The sequence below is a fragment of the Zingiber officinale genome, chromosome 5A (genome assembly GCF_018446385.1).
Source record: "Zingiber officinale cultivar Zhangliang chromosome 5A, Zo_v1.1, whole genome shotgun sequence".
Classification (NCBI taxonomy): Eukaryota; Viridiplantae; Streptophyta; class Magnoliopsida; order Zingiberales; family Zingiberaceae; genus Zingiber; species Zingiber officinale.
Genome location: NC_055994.1, coordinates 129,400,748 through 129,419,982, shown reverse-complemented (window position 1 = coordinate 129,419,982; position 19,235 = coordinate 129,400,748). Strand labels below are relative to the sequence as shown.

General features: G+C 37.0%; 2 protein-coding genes across 13 annotated transcripts; both read right to left on the bottom strand.

The window, feature by feature from the left end:
* Positions 1 to 178: 178 nt before the first annotated feature.
* Positions 179 to 7,266, bottom strand: LOC121981739. 3 transcript variants are annotated; one of them, XR_006111916.1, is made up of 6 exons: positions 6,988 to 7,266; positions 2,612 to 4,523; positions 2,229 to 2,342; positions 1,219 to 1,368; positions 764 to 912; positions 394 to 534 (listed from the first exon to the last, which is right to left on the bottom strand). XR_006111916.1 is itself a non-coding variant. In XM_042534438.1 (5 exons), exons 2-5 carry the CDS (start codon positions 4,319 to 4,321, stop codon positions 394 to 396), a joined length of 2,115 nt encoding a protein of 704 aa, XP_042390372.1. In that variant the 5' UTR covers positions 4,322 to 4,523; positions 6,988 to 7,264; the 3' UTR covers positions 179 to 393. The 3 variants fall into 3 exon arrangements, 2 of the variants coding, with proteins under 2 accessions (XP_042390372.1, XP_042390373.1); XM_042534438.1 differs by lacking the exon at positions 764 to 912 and having other exon boundaries at positions 179 to 534; positions 6,988 to 7,264; XM_042534439.1 differs by lacking the exon at positions 764 to 912 and having other exon boundaries at positions 179 to 534; positions 6,997 to 7,264.
* A 345-nt stretch (positions 7,267 to 7,611) lies between these two features.
* On the bottom strand, positions 7,612 to 18,945 carry LOC121981738 (nucleoporin GLE1-like). Of its 10 annotated transcripts, none has more exons than XM_042534436.1 (6): positions 13,285 to 18,945; positions 13,090 to 13,171; positions 9,450 to 11,531; positions 9,068 to 9,181; positions 8,100 to 8,230; positions 7,612 to 7,915 (listed from the first exon to the last, which is right to left on the bottom strand). In XM_042534436.1, the coding sequence occupies exons 3-6, from the start codon at positions 10,200 to 10,202 to the stop codon at positions 7,912 to 7,914; spliced, it is 1,002 nt and encodes a 333-aa protein (XP_042390370.1). In that variant the 5' UTR covers positions 10,203 to 11,531; positions 13,090 to 13,171; positions 13,285 to 18,945; the 3' UTR covers positions 7,612 to 7,911. The 10 variants fall into 10 exon arrangements, with proteins under 10 accessions (XP_042390370.1, XP_042390371.1, XP_042390361.1 ...); XM_042534437.1 differs by having other exon boundaries at positions 8,100 to 8,221; XM_042534427.1 differs by lacking the exons at positions 7,612 to 7,915; positions 8,100 to 8,230; positions 9,068 to 9,181 and having other exon boundaries at positions 9,953 to 11,531; positions 13,285 to 15,571; positions 18,742 to 18,945.
* Between the last annotated feature and the right edge of the window lie 290 nt (positions 18,946 to 19,235).

Genomic DNA, 19,235 nt, shown 5'->3' with positions numbered 1-19,235 from the left:
GACAGACGGGTTTCCTAATGCCAAAATCATCAATCTAAATTGATTACAAACCCCATTAGTGAAAAATTCTACCCAAATAACAGATTATCATTACGATGTTCTTCCATAACCGAGTAATAATTCAGGATCCTGCAAAAAGCCATCAAGTCGGCCTTGCAACAATTGGACTTACGAACCGAACAAAAAACTTGGATATCATTGATTTACGCTTGAAAGCCACTCTACACCTAAAGAATAAACACCTATTTTCTATTTCTATTTCTATCGTTTTTTGGTCGTACGGATATAAGTAAGCAGAGATGTTTGCTGGAGTGGCACCAGTAACACCCGGGTGAGCAACTAAAGAATCCCAATCCATACATCAGATGACTCCAACACATGTAACCAAGACAATTATAGTGCGGGCAGCAGCTTTTCTTTCAAGCGTGAAATCATTTTAAACGTCTCTTCTGCTTCAACCTGTTTGCGGATGTCAGATCTTGAAGCTCTGTCAGGATGAAATCTCAGTAACGCTTGTTTATAAGCAGCATTGACCTAGGAAAAATATATAAAAATATATGTATATCATCAGATCCCGAGATGAAAGTAAAACTAGGAACAATAAGCAGAAAGCGCCACGTCAAGTGTGGTAAAAAAACAAACCAAGAGGTGCCTGCAGTGGACAAGGGTGGCATGGCAACCTAATTGAGAAAATTAGGAGGAACTAAGATTGAGCAATCTGGATTTGATTTGTGCAGGATGTTTGTTTTGCCTAATCACCTACCATGAGGTATGTTTAGCCCGTGCCCAATAGGGCAGTGACATGAAGGCTTTTATCACTTGTACATGATGGGCATCTGTTGGTAGAAGTGAAACATCAAATGTACCAGCAGATAAAACTCTTCAAGTTTCCAGACCAAATGAACAGGCCTCCTAATTAGAGGAAATGAATCATTAGCAGATTAGGTCTCCAATCCTCACAAAATTACTGATAGGAAAAGTATGCATCTCAACATATGCACAAAACTCTCTACAAGGAATGAAGAAAATACAAGCTCATTAGTTACACGATATGCAGGTTATGTAATTGTTTGGTGACCCAAAAAAACTAACCAACATTCTTTAGAAAGCAAAAAAGAACAAACAATCTAAACAACCAAATGGACTGTCATTCAATGGAGTCCAAAGCAAGAAGTATCAGAGAAAATCAATAGCTTAGTTTAAGGGGATATCTCATACCTCGTGTGACATGGGAGATGGACCGCCTTCAACATGGATGCCTAGTCCCCGAAGAAGTGAAGCCATGTCCCTGTATCTCCATTCCATCTTATCCAGCTCTTTTCTTACTTCAGCACGGATAAGTTCTTTCAGATGTATCGTCTGCTCATCCTAAAATAAACAGATACAATTAGCAAAGTTTCAAGGGTAAGAGTTACAATTCAAACGAAATAAATTCTTAAAGAGCTCACCAAACACACTAGCAAAGAAACTGACAGAAATTAAAGCATAAAAAATGAACAAAAGGGAAATTTGAGGAAGTGAAACAGAAATGTTGCGGGAATCAAAGTATTAAATAATGATCCAAAACTAATTCATAAGAACATCTTTAAGTAAATAACTGATCAAAATCTGTCGATAACCCCAATATTTCCAGGATATATGCCATTAACACAATAAGGTAAGGATATACTGGAAAACCAATCACATTTTCATCATATCAACCTAGTGGATTCGCAAACTGCTCAATTTCTAGCAATCTGCAGCAAACAGCAGTTTACAATATGGCCCTAATAAGAATTTATAGTCTATAGTTTATACAATATGGTACAAACACTCATCTACTCTAACTTGAATTTTAACCTTTTTAAACTATTATCCCTAATAAGAACAATATGGCCATGGTTTGTAATTGTTCGGCAGATCCTTGAGATCTGCATAAAACTGAAATTTTAAATTCAGTCTTATAATTCCAGTTTCAATAATTGGCCAGCCTAATACACCTAGGTTGGCTCAAAGGAAAAAATTCAAAAAAAAAAAAAAAGAAAGAACTTGTACAGAATTTTATAGTATTAGAATAGATCCATATTCATGGCCAGCATGGTACATTACAACAGGTATTTGGGTCCATGCTATGCTCTTGACTTAAGCTTGTTGGGTCAATTGTTTAAAGCCATTAATTGAACTTCCACGAAATGTAAACCATAGACAAAAGTACACCTATATGTGTTGGCAGACCACCAAGACTGTACCTTCTTCTGTGATTCTCTAATTTCCTCTACCCGTTGCTTTTGCCTTTTCTCCATGTCTAGTAAACGCAGGCTTTCAGCTTTTTTCCTCTTCCGCAATCTCTGTGCTTCTTCTGCCTACAGAATTGAAACAAAACCAGTTAATAACAAATTCTGATGTTCATCTGTAAAAATGGTAAAATTACCATTTGATTTAGTATATGGTGTTATTAAATACCATAAAAAAAAATTGTGATATTATGCATAATATTTGTATGATAAATTTGCATGCAGCACATAAAAAAAACATATATATCACCAATCAACCAGAAGACATCAAGAAAAATTATGCTGGTAATTTAGGAACGAATTGTGTTAAATAACTAAAAGCAAAATAAGATCAAAACCTGAGACTGTATCTCACGATTCCTTTGTGCCCATTCTTCTTCAGCAGCACGCTTGTATTCATCAGATTCCTTAAGTTTTTCACGTTCACTTATTGAGGCGCTCTGATCCTTGGGTACAATTGGCTTCATCACAATTTCATTATGCTTTTCAAGGTCACCAGTAAGGTTATCCAAGGACAAAGATAAATCTTGCATGCCTACATGTAAAGATAAGTTCTGGCACAAAGCTCCATTTTCTGTATCATTTTTGGAAGTAGATTTTCCATGAATGGCTTCAGTTTCATAGCCAAATAAATCAGCGCTATGTTTGATTACTGGTTCATCATGTATTGGATCATTGAATGAATGAATCTGTTGCACAAAGGACATCCCCTTTGCCCCTGGATTAATTTCCTGGAGACCTGGGTTGTCATGTTGTGATTCTGCAGAATGGCCATATTCTTTCTCACTATGATTGTAAGAGCAGCCAGCCATAGGGTGCTTTGAATCCATAGCTTTGGTTGGTTTTCCAGGATTAGGTCCTTCATACTGGAAGTCCATTTCATCCCTAATTGCACTTGCGGAGGGAGAATTTCCTGGCGGACTTCTCTCAGCTTTTCCCATGCAACTAAACCCATCAACACTGACAGTAGCGCTCCCTTGCATTTGTACATCAGGAGTATTAGTTTCATTAAGATCAGCATGAGTTTCAAAGGTCTGAGATCTCAAAGAGCTGCCTTCATATAATGATTTATTCTTCTGAAAACTAGGCACTTCACAGCTGATTCTAGTAGATGTATCAGAACCAACAGGAGACTCTTTTCTGCTATTACCAAAAAAGGGATCATTCCTGATTTTACCATTGGTCATATTAGAAATATTTTTTCTGGAATCTGAACGACTTGAACCGCACTTGGAAGGTGATGCTTTAAAATGTTCAGAAGAGAACTTGTTTGTAGAGTCTTCCAAGTTATCAACATTTTGAGAGTGTTTGAAATGATCAAAGAAGTTGCCATTCTTACAAGGAGATACTTTGGAATGCTCAAAGAAGCTCTTGTTTACAGAGTCTTCCAAATCAACCATATTTTGAGTAGGTTCCGGTGGTGACAATCCTGGATCAGAACTTGATCCTGATACACTAGACTGATCTTCAGACCTCATTCTCACTGTTTGTGATTTTTTTCTCCTAAGAGCAGCTCTTTCCCACTGTTCATGGATATGTCCACTAATATCTTCAACTTCAAAATCAGAGTCATCACTCCCGGAAGTGTTAAATGTTGAACTATCATTTCTGGATGAACTGATTTCTGAACAAGAAGAATCTAGTACATGAGGAGTTCCAGATGAACCAAACGGTGGGAACCCATTTCTACTAGAGTAAGAAGAGGAAAGATCTTCCTTTGAGTACATTACACATTCTTCATCATCTAATTCTTGTAGTGCTGAATGACTGCCAAACAGAGGAGACACTCTGCTGTTTGAGGAATGCTGATATGCATTACTATGAAGCTTATCATTTTCTCCCTCTTCATCAGCAATGTGTATAACAACAGAAGGAATTTCATTAATTTTACCCTTTAGGGAACCAGAACCTTGATGAGAAGACTCTGGAGCATCTATTATAACATTTTCCCCTTTTTCAACATCAATGATCTCAATTGTCTTGCTTTTGCATTTTTCAAGTGCTCTCCTCCCTGATTGAATTCTTGTTTGGTATTGACCCTTCGACATTGTGACTCAAAATAATGCTCAAACAAGTTTATACGCTTTCAAAGAACATGTCAAGTGATACCAAGTGGTTTTGTGTAACACTCGGCACCTACTCCATCTGAAACAACTCCTTATGCCACCTCATATTGTTCAAACAAATACCTATACAACAACAACAACCAAACCTTATCTCACTAGATGAGGTTGGCGTTCAAACAAGTACCTATAAGGAAAAAACTGTATCAAAATTATAGATTGTGAGAAATAGGTAAGCCGATTCACAATTAACTTATATGTTAAAAAAGTAGGGTAGGAAAGGATAGGAAAGAACACAGAATAGCATGAAAGTGGCACTTAACTATACCTTTAACATATAAGTAATTTTCTAGCAGGAGAGCAGGGATAATATCAAAATGAAAAAGAATCATATTCAAGCTTCAACAAAAGGTTCTATTATATGTTGACAAAATTTCATGGAAACAAATGGGTGTTTCTTAAATTAAAGATAATATTGTATCCAAAGAGATATCATTAATGCAATAAAGAAAAATCAAGTATATCGAAAGAATTTCTAAAGATAGATGTTATTATGAGTTACCAGTGATATATCCTTGCATACAACTTAATGTAAAAGGATTAGTTATTAATTATATAGCTTTGCACACAACTCAATGGAAGGATAAGATTCATGTAGCCAACCATTAATAAATTGGGAAAAACATACTACAAATGGTAATATTATTTTTCTCTTGAGAAAAACCATCCCTTGTATCATGACTCAATCTATTAAATTCCACTATGTTTGAGCTTAGGTTAGACAACCATTTTTGGTTACCCATACCCACTCCTTCCCCTCTTCTTCTCCTCCTCTATTCTTTTTTTCTTTCTTTCTTATATATGAGAGGGAAAAAGAGGAAAAGAGGCAAGTACAGTTAACAAAAAATAGTAGATTAACCTGAGCTCAAACCCAACTGTCAAATAGATTTGATCAAGTCACAATGCAAGGGATGCCTACACAAGGATAAATCCCTTCAGATGGAGTGCTCTCAAATATGCACAACCCAAGTAAATGCCAAGCAGTCTTCAAAAAGATTGCCCCAGAGACTCAGCTCCAAGACACAAAAACAATACAAATGTGTTTTTTTTTTTTTGCCTTCACTACTATGAGTTTCTAGATCCAAGAGTTCAAACAATTGTCGATCAGTGTAGGCTTGGCAGTTTTGTGAGATAGGCATTGTATTTTATGGATAGAAATTCTAGAGGTGATGCAAGATCAACTTATGTTTTTTTTGGTGAAGAATGCTAGCTAAAAGAACATATCACATTGAATCCATTTGGTTATCTGCAAATGGATTTGGTCGTTTCCCTAGAGTTGAGCGAACAAGACATGAAATGACATGAGTGCTACAACATATTAAACTACAAACGATGGAATGTGAAAGTCAGTTACCAACTAGCCATCACCATAGTGGCAAGTATTGAATGTACCTTTCTATCAAGAGGAGTATGAAGATAGGAAATGATAATTATATTTGTCACTACACCATCCCAGTTCAAGAACAAATGCATTACTCAATCTTCCACAAACGCAAGACAACTTGGAATTATGGAAATGTGATCATTCAATTAACAACTGAAAGTGAACATAACCCCTTAAGAAATTAAATTATACCCAACATATTATAAATTTAACTTAAATCATTGTAAAATGAAGAAATAATGAATTTTATATCATACAATAGAAGTATCGTCATTATTTCTATGGTGGAAGGAAATGCATGGCCTGAGGAAAAGCTTCTAAGAGACTATTTTACATGTCATTTCCTTTGGTTGAAATGGCAGGATGGAAGGAACGCTGATGCTGAAATGTTTCCCAGCCCATACACATTCTTTTAGTACAAATTGGGAGGAAGCAATATTTTGCATGATGGAAAATTCAGTTCAAACAGCACTTTTTTTTTGCTTTAAAAGAGAGAGAGAGAGAAAGATCCAATTGAAATACATGGAATGGAAGAATGTGATTCATTTACACAAGTAGGATAAAAATTAGTTTCAAAGAATTTATGATACGGGATCAAACGAAATAAAGAGAAAGTGTCACCAAGAGGATAAATTATTATGATTATTTCCCTTTGCCATGTAAATAGAGTATTATGAATTATTCCCCTTATAACTGATACAAATAATTATTTACCCATTCAGATTTCTTATTAACTCAATATTATTTATAAAATAATTATAACAGAAAGCATTAAGGAATGTCTCTTCCTTTTGGATACATATACCCACAGCTCTACCAAGGAAAACCTTGATAATCATGTGAGTAAACAAACAACCCCAGCCCTTACACACAGCATCGAAAACTCATTGTCCGCGGATCCGATTGATATCCCTGCTGAATCACCATAACAAGCATCGCTCCTGACAATCTAACCAAAGTTGACACCTCTTCAGAAGAACGAGTACATGTCAGAATGAATCAGGTCGAATTAGAACCCTAATGAAAGAACAAAAGCAATCGTAAACTCCAAGACTGATCTGATAACGAAGGGATTTAGACATATTCCACTTCATAGAAGCAAGTGACTGATAAGTAAAAGCACCAACGGGGCTAGAAATTAGGGTCAGAAGAAAAGCTAGGTTCAATCGGCGTCGATAGATAGAAATCAAGAAAGAAGGAACCGAACATGACAAACCCTAGGGCGACGGCGATCGGACGACGGGCCTTCGGAGCAACGGAAGACGATGGCGGTGCTTCCCGGAGACGCCGTGAACAGGAAGGTTCCGATCTCGTCACGCGATTGCGGAATCAAATTGGAAAAATCGAAGATCGGGAAGTCGATGTTTACTCCTAATTACGGCCGAATCCAATATATGGGCATCATTCGCCATTTGTGATCCAAGGGTTCTCGTGCGGTGTGTGGCATCGTGCGGCGACTCGGTGAAATCGAAGACGAGACTCCGTCCGTCGTGATTGGAGAGGATCCCGCACAATAAGAATGTGGAAAGACTTTCCGGAACCCAAAACGCAATTGAATTTGATTGAATTGGGAAGGAAAGTGATCGGTTTTGACTTTGCCCGCTCATCCCAGTCCAACTACCAAATCCAGATTCCAACCCCGCCCGACTTTGGCGGTTAAATCAAAATCGCTTGCGTTTTGATTCGATCTAATATAATTTTGGGTTCATTGCTCAAATTAACGTGAATTCTTATTGTTTTTTATTTAATTCTATCAGTTTGGGAAGACTTGCTTTAATGATATAATAATAATAAAATATATATTTATTAATTACAATCTCAACACAATAACTAAATTAGGAAATCTTTTTAATAATATTCTGAAATTTCAATTCTAAACAAGCTGAGAAGGGGAACAAAAGCAGTTTCTTGCCCAAAAAAAACACAAAAAAGTGCAAATTTTTAACTTCCTGAGAAACAAGAGACTGCACCAGTCAAATCCATCCGATTGGTTTCAGAAGTAAGCAATCTGTTGCTCCTACGTATTAGAACCAGCAATTTATATCACAACTTGGAGGAGGACGAGCTCAAACCGGTGCCGTCGAAACCGCCACCCCACCACTGCTTGCCGTGTTGTTCTTTTCCGACATGGTCATCTGGGGGAGATGATATGCAGGTTATTATGTAATCATTTTTTGACAAAAAAAAATAACCAACATTCTTTAGAAAGTAAAAAAGAAACAAACAATCTAAACAACCAAATGGATTGTTATTCAATGGACTCCAAAGCAAGAAGTATCAGAGCAAATCAATAGCTTAGTTTGAGGTGATATCTCATACCTCGTGTGACATGGGAGATGCCTAGTCCCCCGAAGAAGTGAAGCCATGTCCCTGTATCTCCATTCCATCTTATCCAGCTCTTTTCTTACTTCAGCACGGATAAGTTCTTTCAGAGGTATCGTCTGCTCATCCTAATATGAACAAATACAGTTAGCAAAGTTTCCAGGGTAAGAGTTACAATTCAAACGAAATAAATTCTTAAACAGCTCACCAAACACACTAGCAAAGAAATTGACAGAAATTAAAGCATAAAAAATGAACAAAAGAAAAAAATGAGGAAGAAGTGAAACAGAAATGTTGTGCAAATCAAAGTATTAAATAATGACCCAAGACTAAATCATAAGAACATCTTTAAGTAAATAACTGATTAAAATCTGTCGATAACCTCAATATTGCCAAGATATATGCCATTAACACAATAAGGTAAGGATAAATTGGAAAACCAATCACATTTTCATCATATCAACCTAGTGGATTCACAAACTGCTCAATTTCTAGCAATCTGCAGCAAACAGCAGTTTACTGTCTGTAGTTTATACCATATGGTACAAACACTCATCTATAACTTGAATTTTAACCTTTTTAAACTATTATCCCTAATAAAAAAAATATGGACATGGTTTGTAATTATTCGGCGGATCCTTGAGATCAGCATAAAACTGAAATTTTAAACTCAGTCTTATAATTCCAGTTTCAATAATTGACCATTCTAATACTCCTAGGTTGGCTCAAAGGAAAAAATTCAAAAAAAAAAAAAAAACTTGTACAGAATTTTATAGTATTAGAATTGGTAAACTTAGATCCATAATCATGGCCAGTATAGTACATTACAACAGGTATTTAGGTCAACGCTATGCTCTTGACTTAAGGTTGTTGGGTCAATTGTTTAAAACCAATTGAACTTCCACGAAATGCAAACCATAGACAAAAGTAGACCTATATGTGTTGGCAGACCACCAAAACTATACCTTCCTCTGTGATTCTCTGATTTCCTCTACCCGTTGCTTTTGCCTTTTCTCCATGTCTAATAAGCACAGGTTTTCAGCTTTTTTCCTCTTCCGCAATCTCTGTGCTTCTTCAGCCTACAGAATTGAAACAAAACCAGTTAATAACAAACTCTGATGTTCATCTGTAAAAATGGCAAAGTTATCACTTGATTTAGTATATGGTGTTATTAAATACTATAAAAAAAATTGTGATATTATGCATAATATTTGTATGATAAATTTGCATGCAGCACATAAAAAAAACATATATATCACCAATCAACTAGAAGAAATCAAGAAAAATTATGCAGGTAATTTAGGAAGGATTTGTGTTAAATAACTAAAAGAAAAATAAGATAAAAACCTGAGACTGTATCTCACGATTCCTTTGTGCCCATTCTTCTTCAGCAACACGCTTGAATTCATCAGGTTCCTTATATTTTTCACGTTCACTTATTGGGGCACTCTGATCCTTGGGTACAATTGGCTTCATCACAATTTCATTATGCTTTTCAAGGTCACCAGTAAGGTTGTCCAAGGACAAAGATAAATCTTGCATGCCTCCATGTAAAGATAAGTTCTGGCACAAAGTTCCAGTTTCTGTATCATTTTTTGAAGTAGATTTTCCATGAATGGCTTCAGTTTCATAGCCAAATAAATCAGCGCTATGTTTGATTACTGGTTCATCATGTATTGGATCATTGAATGAATGAATCTGTTGCACAAAGGACATCCCCTTTGCCCCTGGATTAATTTCCTGGAGACCTGGGTTGTCATGTTGTGATTCTGCCGAATGGCCATATTCTTTCTCACTATGATTATAAGAGCAGCCAGCCATAGGGTGCTTTGAATCCATAGCTCTGATTGGTTTTCCAGGATTAGGTCCTTCTTCATACTGGAAGTCCATTTCATCCCTAATTGTACTTGCGGAGGGAGAATTTCCAGATGGACTTCTCTCAGCTTTTCCCATGCAACAAAACCCATCAACACTGACAGTAGCGCTCCCTTGCATTTGTACATCAGGAGTATTAGGGGGTGTTTGGTTGATGGGTTTGGGAATGAGAGAATGGAATGATAGTAAAAGATAGTGTTTGGATTGTGGGTTTGAGAATGACATTTTGGGAATGATTACTAGATTTATGTGAATCAACCAAACTCATATAACTTGATGGATTTCATTTCCATTCCTATTCCCATTCCACCCTACTATCAAACCCATATCCATAGTCATTCCCATCATTTAACCAAACACCCCCTTAGTTTCATTAAGATCAGCATGAGTTTCAAAGGTCTGAGATCTCAAAAAGCTGCTTTCATATAATGATTTAATCTTCTGAAAACTAGGCACCTCACAGCTGATTCCAGTAGATGTATCAGAACCAACAGGAATCTCTTTTCTGCTATTACCAAAAAAGGGATCATTCCCGATTTTACCATTGGCCATATTAGAAATATTTTTTCTGGAATCTGAACGACTTGAACTGCACTTGGAAGGTGATGCTTTAAAATGTTCAGAAGAGAACTTGTTTGTAGAGTCTTCCAAGTTATCAACATTTTGAGAGTGTTTGAAATGCTCAAAGAAGTTGCCATTCTTACAAGGAGATACTTTGGAATGCTCAAAGAAGCTCTTGTTTACAGAGTCTTCCAAATCAACCATATTTTGAGTAGGTTCCGGTGGTGACAATCCTGGATCAGAACTTGATCCTGATACACTAGGCTGATCTTCAGACCTCATTATCACTGTTTGTGATTTTTTTCTCCTAAGAGCAGCTCTTTCCCACTGTTCATGGATATGCCCACTAATATCTTCAACTTCAAAATCAGAATCATCACTTCCAGAAGTGTTAAATGTTGAACTATCATTTCTGGATGAACTGCTTTCTGAACAAGAAGAAAATAGTACATGGGGAGTTCTAGATAAACCAAACGGTGGGAACCCATTTCTACTAGAGTAAGAAGAGGAAAGATCCTCCTTCAAGAACATTACACATTCTTCATCATCTAATTCTTGTTGTGCTGAATGACTGCCAAACAGAGGGCACACTCTGCTGTTTGAGGAATGCTGATATGCATTACTATGAAGCTTATCATTTTCTCCCTCTTCATCAGCAATGTGTATAACAACAGAAGGAATTTCATTAAGTTTAACCTTTAGGGAACCAGAATCTTGATGAGAAGACTCTGGAGCATCTATTATAACATTTTTCCCTCTTTCAATATCAATGATCTCAATTGTCTTGCTTTTGCATTTTTCAAGTGCTCTCCTCCCTGACTGAATTCTTGTTTGGTATTGACCCTTCGACATTGTGACTCAAAATAATGCTCAAACAAGTTTAGATGCTTTCAAAGAACATGTCAAGTGATACCAAGTGGTTTTGTGTAACACTCAGCACCTAGTCCATCAGAAACAACTCCTTATATCACCTCATATTGGTCAAACAAGTACCTATAAGGAAAAAAACAACTGTATCAAAAATATAGATTGTGAGAAACAGGTATTCACATTCAACTTCTAAGTTAAAAAAGTAGGGCAGGAAAGGATAGGAAAGAACACAGAATAGCATGAAAATGGCACTTCACTATACCTTTAACATATAAGTAATTTTCTATCAGGAGAGAAGAGATAATATCAAAATGAAAAAGAATTATATTCAAGCTTCAACAAAAAATATAGATCCGCTACATTAACGCCCCCCTAGTACCGGCCCCACGGATATGGAGAGAGGTACATGTAGGTACACAGACGCCAGGCGCATGATGGGATAAATCCCAAGCCGTCAGTTCCTGAGAATCGACCCCTGGCTATTACGCCAGAGATGTCATGCGCCCACCGTCTGTGCTACGCCCTGGGAGCATTCAAGCTTCAACAAAAGGTTCTATTATATGTTGACAAAATTTCATGGAAAAAATTGGATATTTCTTAAATTTAAAGATAATATTGTATCCAAAGAGATAACATTAATGCAATAAAAAAAATCAAGTATATCGAAAGAATTTCTAAAGATAGATGTTAATATGAGTTATATATCCTCCTTGCATACAACTTAATGTAAAAGGATTAGTTACTAATTATATAGCCTTGCATACAACTCAATGGAAGGATAAGATTCATGTAGCCAACCATTAATAAATTGGAAAAAACATGAGTTAATCATATAATATTGATGTGAACATCATTAATGAAGAATTTCACAATAAATAGTAACAAGTGGGCAACATAAGGAATTGACATAAACTATTATTGTGCTATTGCGCATACTACAAATGGTAATTTTTTTTCTCTTAGAAAAACCATCCCTTGTATCATGACTCAATCTATTCATTAACAAAAAATAGTAGATTAACCTGAGCTCAAACCCGACTGTCGATAGATTTGATCGTCACAATGCAAGGGATGGCTACACAAGTATAAATCCCTTCAGATGGAGTGCTCTCAAATAAGCACAACCCAAGTAAATGCCAAGCAGTCTTCAAAAAGATTGCCAGAGACTCAGCTCCAAGACATAAAACAATATAAATGTTTTTTTTTTTTGTCTTCACTACTATGAGTTTCTATATCCATTCAAACAATTGTCGATCAGTGTAGGCTTGGCATTTTGTGAGATAGCCAGTATTTTATGGATAGAATTTCTAGAGGTGGTGCAACATCAAATTTGTGAAAATTTTCTTTTGTTTTTTTGTAAAGAAAGCTAGCTAAAAGAATCTATCACAACGACTCCATTTGGTTATCTGCAAATGGATTTGGTAGTTTTCCTAAAGTCAAGAGAACAAGACATGAAATGACATGAGTGCTTCAACATACTAAACTCCAAACGATGGAATGTGAACGTCAGTTACCAACTAGCCATCACCATAGTGGCATGTGTTGAATGTACCTTTCTATCAAGAGGAGAATGTGTACGATCAGTGTGCACGTGAGAGGAGGTGAATCACATGTGTTTTATCAAAAGAATAAAATATAAACAGAAACGAAAAGAACACAAAGAATTCGAACGAGGAGTTACTTGGTTCGGAGCCTTCGGCGACTCTTACTCCAAGACCCACGATCCCTCGGACCATATCAACGGACAATCCACTCTAAACCTTCTTCAAAACCGCCAGAAGAGAGAATCGAATATAAGATATCGAAGAAAGGAAAGTGTAATAGCTTACACTCCCTTTTGCAAACAATAAAGAGATGCAGTAATTAACTTCATTACCAACTCGTAGAAAGAGGATTCGGAAGTGCTCAAGAGTTGGTGTCGATCTGCTGACAGCAGTAGTACAGCAGCAATCGAACTTGTTCGCAGCAGAAAGGTCTTTGTAGTTCGTAGAGAAGATGTATCTTGAAGGTTGCTCGAACAAGGCGTATATGGACTGTTAGGGGCGCCTCTAGCTTCGTCCGAGGCACCTCCAGCAACAACTTTTATCCCCTTATCTTCGGAATCGATAAAACTCATAACCTGTGGATTTTATCCTCTGGAGGGCACCTTCAAAGCTCTCCGAGGCACCTCCAGCACCAAGCTTCATGGCGCCTCCATCCGCATGGGAGGCGCCTCCGGGCCCTTCCGTGCGGGGACTTTGACCGAAGCATTCGAGTCGCCTCCACTCGAACAGGGGCGCCTCGGATCACTGTTCACCCGAGGCTTGAGTCTCTTTTGCTCCTGCAAAATGCGTTAGTCCAAATAACAAACTATATATTGCAAACAGAGTTAGCAGAATAATAAAATAATATTATTAATTAGATCCTGTCGTCCAAGACCAAGATCTAGCCACAGTCTAAGGATTCTAAAATGGGCCTAAACTGGACATGCGCCTAAAGTCCCTAATTGAGATTCGTCCTCACTAGAACACTCTCCTCCAGTGACTTACCTTACTTACCATGCAAAATCGCTTGACTCGCCTTTAACCCACCAAGTCTTCGCCAGTTGTCAAGTCCAGAAATCCAACGAGACTTCGGCCAGCTTCAGGTCCCATGGACCCAGCCAAACTTCCCGCAAGATATTGGGTCAATCCTTGACTTATCTGGACTTCCATACCAACTATCAGGTCCAACAAACCTAGCTAGATTTCAATCTGGTATCAGGTTCTCCAGACCCGTCAAATCTTGGACACTTGGTAACAAGGTCAAATAACACAACACCTAACTTTAATTCATTTTTCATTTATCAAAACTTAGGTTTAACCATTGGTACTAGCCAACAGTATGAAGATGGGAAATTATTAAGATAATTACATTTGCCACTACATCGTCCCCAACTCAAGAACAAATGCATTACTTAATCTTCCACAAAAGCAAGACAACTTGGAATTATGGAAATGTGATCATTCAGTTAACAACCTGTATCATACAATATGTTACAATTCACATGTAAAACGCTAAAATTTTTACATATGAACTGGAAATGAGAAAAAACATGATGATTCAATTTGGTGTGATATGAATCTTATTTTATACAATCTAAATATTAACCAACACTGAAAGTGAACATAACCCCTTAAGAAATTAAATTATGCCCAACATATTATAAATTTAACTTAAATCATTGTAAAATGAAGAAATAATGAATTTTATATCATACAATAGAAGTATCGTCATTATTTCTATGGTGGAAGGAAATGCACGGCCTAAGGAAAAGCTTCTAAGAGACTATTTTACATGTCATTTCCTTTGGTTGAAATGGCAGGATGGAAGGAACGCTGATGTTGAAATGTTTCCCAGCCCATACACATTCTTTTAGTACAAATTGGGAGGAAGCAATATTTTGCATGATGGAAAATTCAGTTCAAACAACACTTTTTTTTTCTTTAAAAGAGAGAGAGAAAGATCCAATTGAAATATATGGAATGGAAGGATGTGATTCATTTACATAAGTAGGATAAAAATTAGTTTTAAAGAATTTAAGATACGGGATCAAACGAAATAAAGAGAAGTGTCACCAAGAGGATAAATTATTATGATTATTTCCCTTTGCCATGTAAATAGAGTATCATGAATTATTCCCCTTATAACTGATACAAATAATTATTTACCCATTCAGATTTCTTATTAACGCAATATTATTTATCAAATAATTATAACAGAAAGAACTAAGGAATGCTTCTTCCTTTTGGATACATATACCCACAGCTCTACCAAGGAAAACCTTGATAATCATGTGAGTAGAAACAAAACAAACAACCCCAGCCCTTACACACAGCATCGAAAACTCATTGTTCGCGTATCGAAGGATCCGATTGATATCCCTACTGAATCACCATAACAAGCATCGCTCCTGACAATCTACCCAAAGTTGGCACCTCTTCAGAAGATCGAGTACATGCCAGAATGAATCAGGTGGAATTAGAAACCCTAACTGAAAGAACAAAAGCAATCGTAAACTCCAAGACTGATCTGATAACGAAGGGATTTAGACATACTCCACTTCATAGAAGCAAGTGACTGATAAGTAAAACAACCAAAGGGGCTAGAAATTAGGGTCAGGAGAAAATCTAGGTTCAATCGGCCTCGTGATAAGATCCTTTAATGGATCTTTTCAAATAAATCCATTAACTTTATTTCCTTTTTAAAATAAGTTTTAGACTTTTTCTTTTTTATTTTAGATAAGTTTTAATCTGACATTTTCTCATGAAAATGTATTTTTATTTTATTTTTCTTTTACACCTTTTCTTTTGAAAAGGTAGTTTTATTTTATTTTTCTTTTAGACCTTTTCTTTTTGAAAAGGTAGTTTAGGTCTCTATTTAAAGAGACGTTATGTAACTTTGGAAGATAAGTAATTTCCCTTTTAATTAATCAATTTCGTTTGATTATTGGAGGCCGATCCCCTCGAAGCGATCACCCTATCCCCTTTTCCCTTTCTCTTTCGATTTTTTCACGTGATAGGCCCCCGGGTTCCTATCAACTTGGTATCAGAGCAGTTCACTTCATCTTCGCCTTATAGTATCTTGCAGCAACTTCAACAAGCGCATGGTCTTAACCCGACTTCAAGAGAAGAAAATTCAACATGATGACCGGAGGATCTCATCCTGACGCCAAATGGGCTTTGGAATTTGAAGTTAAGCACGAGACAAGGATGGATAAACTCGAAAAAACTATGGCATCGTTGGTCACGATAGTGCAAGAATTGAAGGATCGTTTAGAAGTAGATTCCAGCTCAAGCATACTAATCAAAAGGAGAAAAAATCAGCAGTCTCGACAACAACAATATGACCAAGGTGCAAACTCAAATGAAGATCGAGAGCACAACTATCCACGTATGAAGGTGGAATTTCCTCGCTGGGAGAACAACGATCCGATTGGATGGATTTCAAGGGCTGAAAAATATTTTCGCTTCCACAGCACATCGGACAATGCAAAGGTAGAACTAGCATCTATAAACCTCGAAGGTGATGCCATCCAATGGTATGACTGGCTTGAAGCATGCCATGGACCTTCAAAATGGGAGGAATTCAAAGAAGAACTCATCAATCGATTTGGTCCCTCCGGTTATGAGAATGTTGATGGAGAATTGGCCAAAATTCGACAAACTTCAACCGTACTAGAGTACCAAAGACGATTCGAGAGACTCTCTAATCAAACTCGTGATTGGTCAGAAAAGCAACTATTGGGCACTTTTATTGAAGGACTTCGCCTTGATATACGACAAGAAGTAAAAATGAATCAACCCCGCACCATGAAAGCTGCCTTATCCTTTGCACGACTACAAGAAGAGAAGATCAATGAAGAAGGAAGAAGAAATAACAAGGTAATTCGTGAAAACCCATCATATTATTCAACACCTCGTAGATTGACAAAAGAAGAGATCAAGGAAAGGATGGCAAAGGGATTATGCTGGCATTGCGATGAAAAGTGGCACAGTGGTCGTCAATGCAAGCAAAAAAGGATACTGATGATTGAACCAATAGAGAACTCTGAGGAAGAAGATGATTTCCATGAAGATGAAACACAAGATAATATCAACGAAGTACAGTATGATTCTATGGCAATATCGGTTCATGCCTTAGAAAGACTACAAACTCCGCAAACGATGAAGGTAAAAGGATTCATTAAAAAACAACCAGTAACGATACTTATAGATTCAGGAAGCACCAACAATTTTCTAGACTCAACCTTGGCAAGCAGGCTTAAACAAAAAATAGAGCAAGCATCTACATTTGATGTTAAGGTGGCGGATGGAAGATCACTTACAAGTCCAGGAAAGTGCAATAGTATTAAAATTTTCTTACCCAATTATGAATTAATAACAGATCTCTTTCTTCTTCCCCTAGATGGATGTGATGTTGTACTTGGAGCACAATGGTTGAAAACATTAGGAGATATAATATGGAATTTCTCTCAACTAACAATGCGCTTCCAAGATCAAGGAAAAGAAGTTTGCATCAGAGGCAAGAAACAAGATACTATCACACCAATCAGTAGTTATCAGGCAGAGCAATTATTAAAGAAAGATTGCTCTATTTTTCTCATGCAACTCTCTATCAAAAAAGATCCTAAAGCAAATGTTAGGCCTTATCGCTACCCTTACATACAGGAGGAAATTGAGAAGATTGTACAAGAGATGCTTCAGGCTGGTATCGTTTGCCCAAGTATAATTCCATATTCTTCTCTAGTACTGCTTGTACAAAAGAAAGACAAAAATTGACGAATATGTATAGATTACTCGACACTCAATAAAATTATAATGAAAGACAAGTACCCTATCCCCATCATTGATGAACTACTTGATGAATTAGGAGGTTCCTCATTATTCTCAAAGTTGAATCTTCGCTCAGGCTTCCATCAGATAAGAATCCATCAGTCAAACATTTCAAAAACAACCTTTCAGACTCATGATGGTCATTATGAATTTTTAGTCATGCCTTTCGGTTTAATTAATGCACCTTCTACATTCCAAAGTTTGCTGAATGATATCTTCAGAGCTAAGTGCAGCTTTGGGACAACTGATGTGGAATACCTTGGCCATATTGTAAGCCAAAACGGAGTAGCTACTGATCCCTCAAAGGTGCTAGTTTCAAAGAGTATCAAGGCATTACGTGATGTTCTGGGTCTCACAGATGCATTTAGATGGTGTCTTGAAGCAAAAAAGATATTCCAGAATTTAAAGGAGGTTATGATGACAACACTAGTTCTTGCACTACCTAATAAGCAATTTGTTATTGAACCTGATGCATCCGAAGTTAGAATCGGAGCAGCACTTATGAATTATATGATACCATTCAAGAAAATGTTCCAGAGTTTATTGCTAAACAACCTTGAGGACAAGGTTGTTTTGAAGGGCGGTGGAATGATAAGATCCTTTAATGGATCTTTTCAAATAAATCTATTAACTTTATTTCCTTTTTAAAATAAGTTTTAGACTTTTTCTTTTTTATTTTAGATAAGTTTTAATCTGACATTTTCTCATGAAAATGTATTTTTATTTTATTTTTCTTTTACACCTTTTCTTTTGAAAAGGTAGTTTTATTTTATTTTTCTTTTAGACCTTTTCTTTTTGAAAAGGTAGTTTAGGTCTCTATTTAAAGAGACGTTATGTAACTTTGGAAGATAAGTAATTTCCCTTTTAATTAATCAATTTCGTTTGATTATTGGAGGCCGATCCCCTCGAAGCGATCACCCTATCCCCTTTTCCCTTTCTCTTTCGATTTTTTCACGTGATAGGCCCCGGGTTCCTATCACCTCGGTAGAGAGAAATCAAGAAAGAAGGAACCGAACATGACAAACCCTAGGGCGGCGACGACCGGACGACGTGGCTTCGGAGCAACGGAAGACGATGGCGGTGCTTCCCGGAGACGCCGTGAACACGAAGGTTCCGATCTCGTCACGGGATTGCAGAAACAAATTGGAAAAATCGAAGATGAGGAAGTCGATGTTTACTCCTAATTAAGGCCGAATCCAATATATATATATATCATTTGCCTTTTGTGATCCAAGGGTTCTCGTGCGGTGTGTGATATCGTGCGGTGATACGGGGAAATCGAAGACGAGACTCCGTCCGTCTTGATTGGAGAGGATCCCGCACAAGAAGTATGTGAAAAGACTTATCGGAACCCACAAGGCAATTGAATTTGATTAAATTGGAAAGGAAAGTGATCTGTTTGACTCTGCCCGCTCTCAACCCAGTCCTCAACCACCAAATCCAGATTCCAACCCCGCCCTGATTTTGGCGGTTA

What these genes read in the sequence shown, in the direction of transcription:
- LOC121981739 (XM_042534438.1), bottom strand. Translation starts at nt 4,321, where the DNA reads ATGTCGAAGGGTCAATACCAAACAAGAATTCAATCAGGGAGGAGAGCA. An exon ending in ATCGTGAGATACAGTCTCAG is followed by an intron (nt 2,343 to 2,611) that starts GTTTTGATCTTA and finishes TCAATTCTGTAG; the next exon opens with GCAGAAGAAGCACAGAGATT. An exon ending in CATCTCCCATGTCACACGAG is followed by an intron (nt 535 to 1,218) that starts GTATGAGATATC and finishes TATTTTTCCTAG; the next exon opens with GTCAATGCTGCTTATAAACA.
- LOC121981738 (XM_042534432.1), bottom strand. Translation starts at nt 11,390, where the DNA reads ATGTCGAAGGGTCAATACCAAACAAGAATTCAGTCAGGGAGGAGAGCA.